At 46.9% G+C, this 6,098-nt stretch overlaps 1 protein-coding gene across 1 annotated transcript; it reads left to right on the plus strand.

Annotated features, from left to right (window-relative positions):
• The first annotated feature begins 1,673 nt into the window (after nt 1–1,673).
• Nucleotides 1,674–5,359, plus strand: LOC125554897. Its single transcript, XM_048718278.1, has 4 exons — nt 1,674–2,046; nt 2,093–2,264; nt 2,765–2,834; nt 4,502–5,359. The coding sequence occupies exons 1-4, from the start codon at nt 1,674–1,676 to the stop codon at nt 5,357–5,359; spliced, it is 1,473 nt and encodes a 490-aa protein (XP_048574235.1).
• The last annotated feature ends 739 nt before the right edge of the window (nt 5,360–6,098 follow it).

The raw sequence follows: 6,098 nt of genomic DNA on the forward strand, positions 1-6,098 counted from the left end.
AGCGTTAAGCATGAACATTATATCTAGATCTTGTTTGATGCGAGACGGTTATTCATTTAAATCAGAGAATAATGGTTGTTCTATTTATATGAGTAATATCTTTTATGGTCATGCACCCTTAAAGAGTGGTCTATTCTTATTAAATCTCGATAGTAGTGACACACATATTCATAATGTTGAAACCAAAAGATGCAGAGTTGATAATGATAGTGCAACTTATTTGTGGCACTGCCGTTTGGGTCATATCGGTGTAAAGCGCATGAAGAAACTCCATACTGATGGGCTTTTGGAACCACTTGATTATGAATCACTTGGTACTTGCGAACCGTGCCTTATAGGTAAGATGACAAAAACACCGTTCTCCGGTACTATGGAGAGAGCAACAGATTTGTTGGAAATCATACATACAGATGTATGTGGTCCGATGAACCGTGCCAAGCAGAAGGACAGTTCTTCCTCTTCCAGTGCATGCAGTCTATGCTGCCAAGCATCCCTGGGAAGCCCCTTCTGGCATTCATCGCCAACAAACGGGTTGTATCTTCAGCCGTCGGCTCTCTCAAGTACTCGGGGCCAAACACAGCAATAACAGCCTTGCAGAACTTATACATGGACTCTAGGCATATAGACTCGCTCATACAGACGTACTCGTCAATGAGATCACCGGGCATTCTGTATGCAAGCATTCGGATGGCCGCAATGCATTTCTGATAAGAGGAGAAACCAATCTTGCCGACGGCATCCTCTTTGCACTCGAAATAGTCATCATAGCTGACCACTTCCTTTCTAATACGGTTGAAAACATGCCTACTCAATCGGAAACGGCGGCGGAATTTGTGATGTTTGAACAACGGGTTTGTTGTATCAAAGTAGTCCTTCCAAAGAAGGAAATGCCCGCTCTCTCGGTTGCGATTCAACGCCGGAAGGTGGCTCGGAATGGAGCCACGAAACAACGGCCGCTGGCTGTTGAGGTGGTGATGGACCAACACGGCAGCCAATATCTCCTCCTTATCGTCGGACGACGAATCGTCGGAGTCGCAAAGGAAATTGTGAAAAAAGAACTCATCGGCGGAGTCCATTTTCGTACCTTGGCAAACTGTCGAACAACTTGCGGGCATCGAAGAAGGAGATGGCCGGCGAGGGGAGTCGCGGCGCGCACGGACCAGCTAGCTGCCCTGCCGACTTCCAACGAGTGGGCCGGCGTCCGACGAGCGTGCCGGTGAGGATCTGGCCGGCGCGGCGAGGCAGCCTCTTGGTCGCGGGCGGCTGTGCGGTCGGGGGAGCGGGGGTGGGAAACAGTTTGCTCCCCGGCGGCAAGACGGCGGTGACGGGGCGACCGGGGGGGGGGAGTGAGCGGCGTTGCTGGGCGGATGTGGAGGCGGCGGCAGCTGGCAGAGTCGCCGACAAAAAAAGGCGGCGGCGTCGGCGACAAAGGAGGCGGGCGAGGGTTGCTGGAGGGTGAGGGGAGGCCAATGAGCCATCGACTAGCGGGCCCGGGGAAAGAAGAAGGCGAGCGTGCGCGCGTCCGTCGCATGTCCGCGCCGACGCAAATCCGGCTCAAAAATGAGCCGAAAATGGATCGCCCGCGGACGAAAAGCGGATGCCCGTCCGTTTGGGTCGGCACGTTGGGCCGATTTTTCTGTCCGCGCCGACCCAAACGGACAGCGGCGGACGAAATGGATCGCCACATTGGAGTTGCTCTCATGTCTGATGATGGATTCATTCTCGAGTGTGACTTGGCAAGGCATGGGCTGACAGTGTTTGACCCACCAAACTATGAGCCAGTCTGTGACGGCCGATATACCATCATGCTGGCGGAGGACGGTGGACTGGGAGCTTGCCAAAGGATGAATCAGCAGCTCAAATTGTGGTCAAGGGAGGTGAGTGACAGTGCTGATGCACGATGGGTGCTGCGCCGGCTCGTCTACCTGGAAAATTTGCTCCCGGTTGGTGCTCTCCTGGATGCAGAGACTAGAGTGCAAGTGCTGGGCTTTGCCGAGGGAGCAAATGCCATTTTCCTGACCACTGCAATCAGAGCGGGCGAGGAAGGTGTGCGATGAATCCGGTGATCATCTCTTTTGTTATTTGATTCCAGTTGTCAGCTTCTACACTCCTGTGCCTCGTGGTGAGCACAGGGGTCTGTCGTTGAAGCATAGTGAGGATGCAGGTGGTGAGGAGCAAGAGGGGGGGGGAGGAGAAAAGTCAAATGTTACCAAGGGGGACTTCGTCAACGCCTTCGAATGCATCAACCACGCCATAGAGAACAGGTTAGGGTTCTCTTCCCAAAAGCCGCTAGCCCCGCTGAAGTGTGCCAATGTGTTATTTGTTATTGTTCTATAACATGTCCCTAGTCGCTCTGAGCCTTTGGCTGTTGTATTTTGTAAGACAAGGATTAGTGGGGTTCAAGATGTTCTAAGATGTCCCTAGTTACTATGAGTTTCTTGCTGTTTGAGATGTCACTCGTTAACAATATTTGGGAGTTAGAGCCTAGTATGTTCTATTATGATGTGCACGTTGTGATTATCATCGTATCAAAGTGTGACTACCATGCTATCCAATACTAGCTAGTTCCAAATATCTCATCACTCTGCAGTTTATTCGTATTGTACTTCATAATCTGTGCAGACACTAGCCAGTTGTTAGAAAAGGCAGTCAACAGAACAAACTTAGCACCTTGTATCGTCAAATTGGTTATAATTATAGTTGTGCTGTCCTATCATAGATCGCAGTAACTTTCTGCCTTACGTTATAACCTTAACAATTATAGACTGAAATTGTATGCCTTTATTGTCAGGGTTCCACCCTATGGTGAAGTTGCTCCTGCGTGTACCAGCACGGTTTACGGACATGGATGCGGCTTGCTATATGAAGAATACGTGAAGACCTCAATCAGCAAAGATGATGCTGGGAACTCAAAAGACCTCAGGTAGCAATGTTTATGATGCTCCACCTTCAGAGAAAGGTGATTCTGAATACTGTGTTGTATATACCACTGAACCTTTTGCCCCAGAGGCACCTGTGTGGCTAAATACTCGTTTTCATTATTCTCCAAGTATATGTGTGAAATTTATTCGTATGAAATAGTTTCTCAAATAAGTAGTGAAACCAACTGAACCCAGTGCTGTTAACATGGCATGAATGCTGGATGTGAACTGTGTTTGGGATTGGAACAGATTGTCCTGGGACGGCATTTAATATAAGTTATTTTCCTGATAGTTAGTATGTATTATTCAATTTAAAAAATGGATAGTAGCTAGATGATGTTGCACAAAGCAGAGAAAACCTTAGCTTGGTCATAACCAGCTTCTTTATAGCAGTAGATAGTTTGACCATATACCCATTTGTCAGTCACACTACAGCTATATCTACAACTACAGTGAGTGATGAGTCCCACCAACAAAATACTCGCCATCGGTGAGCTCTTAGAGCCAACCATGATGACCTGTTCTGTCGCAGTGATCACTCGTCATGGTGGAGGCGGAGGCTGTGTTTATCTGTGCAGATCTTTGGGAAAATGCATGCTTTGCTACACCTGGAACAGGATGGTCTCACACATTTCAGTGAATGTGTGGTTTATCACAATCTGGCATATTGAAAGGAATTGAACATGTATCCTGGTACAGAGAAAGTTCTGTCCAAAATGAGGAGCATCACAAATAAAGTTGGACATAAGGAGAAAAAAAAACTATCTTTTTTAAAATGTCGAGGCACCAATATATGCAAGTTCCCAAGTACTTGTCATAGAATCCACACCTTACATAGCAAGAACAATTGACTGACAAACAGTAAGATAAGTGAAGAATAATACACTTGCACCATAGTACAGCAGGAGGTGAATATGCTGCTGATCATTCTCTATGCTTATTTGCATAAACTGAGAAATGTAACATATATTGAAGCTATCGGCCGTGCAGGAACCAATACTTTTTGTACAGGATGGGTGCAGCTTATGAGGCATGAAACCTTTCCGAAAAAATCATATTATTTTGTAAGTCTAGAAACTGGGGGAACACACACAAACATTGAAAAAAAGAACAGTGAGAAAACTAACTTATCCAGAATATATAAAGTATCTAAATAACAACACTTCTTTATTGTGGGAAAGAAAGAACAATTCAAACTATGGTTACTTGATAGGAAATGTATCTTCTTTTACGGGAAAGGTAACTCTGCTTTTATCTTTGTGCCCTGGTACTTTTCCTGAATAATTATTTGTCTTTGTAATAGCAGCAATCTTAGTTGTGCTGCTATTCACCTCCAGTTCCTCCAATGCAAAATGAAAAATAGATAGAAAAATACTTCCTCCGTCCCAAAATAAGTGTCTTAACTTTTGTAATCCCTTCGTCCCAAAATAAGTGACTCAACTTTGTACTACTAAAGTTATACTCCCTCCGTCTCAAAATAAGTGTTTCAACTTTAATACAGCTTTGTACTACTAAAGTTATACTCCCTCCGTCTCAAAATAAGTGACTTGATTTTATACTAACTTTGTACATGTAAAAAGTTACTCCTTGTGTGGGAGCCAACCACGGGCGCCCAGCAGCGCGTACCGGTGCCCGTGGTGTACGATGTCATCTGCCGGTACGAGGAGGTGACAGTGTACGCCACCGCGGCCGTGTTCTGTGCAGCTGACGGCGGGTGTGACCACCGGGACTGCTTCAGAGGCCCTTTTGGCGTGTTACTCGTCTTCTGCGTCGAGCATGACGGCGACGGTGACGGGGGGCGTGTCACGTTGACGCGCCTATACTCGTCGGAAACCGACAGCTGGGATGAGCTGCGCTGGATTTTCCATGGCTTGCCCATGTGTTTTACATTTTGTTCCAGCGTGCTCGTTGGGAGGTCTCTGCTCTACTTCATGTCTGACGATGGGTGCATCCTAGAGTACGACTTTGCACGGCACGACCTGACTGTTTTCGACCCACCGAACTATGAGCCGATCTACGATGGCCGATATAACATCATGCTGGCGGAGGACGGTGGACTGGGAGTTACCCAAGAGATGAGTCCGCATCTCAAATTGTGGACAAGGGAGGTGATTGAAGGCGCCGATGCCCGATGGGTACTGAGCCGGGTCATTTACTTGCAAAATTTGCTCCCAGATGGTGCTCTCGTGGAGCCAGCAAGTTCATTGTATGTGTTGGGCTTTGCTGAGGGAGCAAACGTCATTTTCATGACCACGGTTGCTGGCCTCTTCACAGTTGAACTAGAATCAGAGCGGGTGAGCAGGGTGTGTGATGATCATGTCTTCTGTAATTTGATTCCAATTGTTAGCTTCTACACTCCTGTGCCCCGAGGTGAGCAAAAGGATCCATCGTTTGAACCCAGTGAGGATGGCGGGTGGTCAGGAGGGAGGAGGGGATGAGGAGGAGGAAACGGTAGGTCAGGCACATCAGTTGCTTGACAATGGGTCCAACATTATCAAGGGGGGGGGGCTTTGTGGGCGCCTTCGATTACATCAGCCATGACCTCGAGAATAGGTTAGGATGCTCTTCCCAGAAGCTGTTAGCCCCGCCGAAGCAAATAACTTACAATTAGTTCAGTGCTCTTTCGGATCTGCTGTTGTTTGAATATGTCCATAGTTGCTCTGAGCCTACGACTTTCTGCGGTGATGTGGTCGCCCAGCTATGAGTGTCTTGCTGTTTGAGGTGTTGCTCGATAGGGGCTAGTATTTCTTTTATGATGTGTGCATTGTGATTGGCATCGTATCATGGTGCAATTACCGTGCTATCGTATTTGAAAAATGTTATATGCCTCTCTAGTACTAGCTAGCTAGTTGCAAATATCCCATCACTCTGCAATTTATTTGTATAGTACTTTGTTCTTCCCAAACACTAGCCAGTTGTTAGAAAATGCAGTCAACAGATCCTTTGCAATTGTAGTTGTTGGCAGTAATTGTAGCTGTGCTGTTCTATCATACTAGATCACAGTATGTTATAACCTTTGCAATTATAGACTGATCCTTTATTGTCAGGGTTCCACCAAAAGGAGAAGTTGCTCTGGTGTCTACAAACATGGGTGTGGCGCTATAGAAGCTTGAGAGGTGACTGGTCCTTTGGGTGATGTTCCCAAGACTGCATGAATGAAAGATCAGTGGAGATTTC

This window comes from Triticum urartu, chromosome 4 (assembly GCF_003073215.2).
Source record: "Triticum urartu cultivar G1812 chromosome 4, Tu2.1, whole genome shotgun sequence".
Taxonomy (NCBI): domain Eukaryota; kingdom Viridiplantae; phylum Streptophyta; class Magnoliopsida; order Poales; family Poaceae; genus Triticum; species Triticum urartu.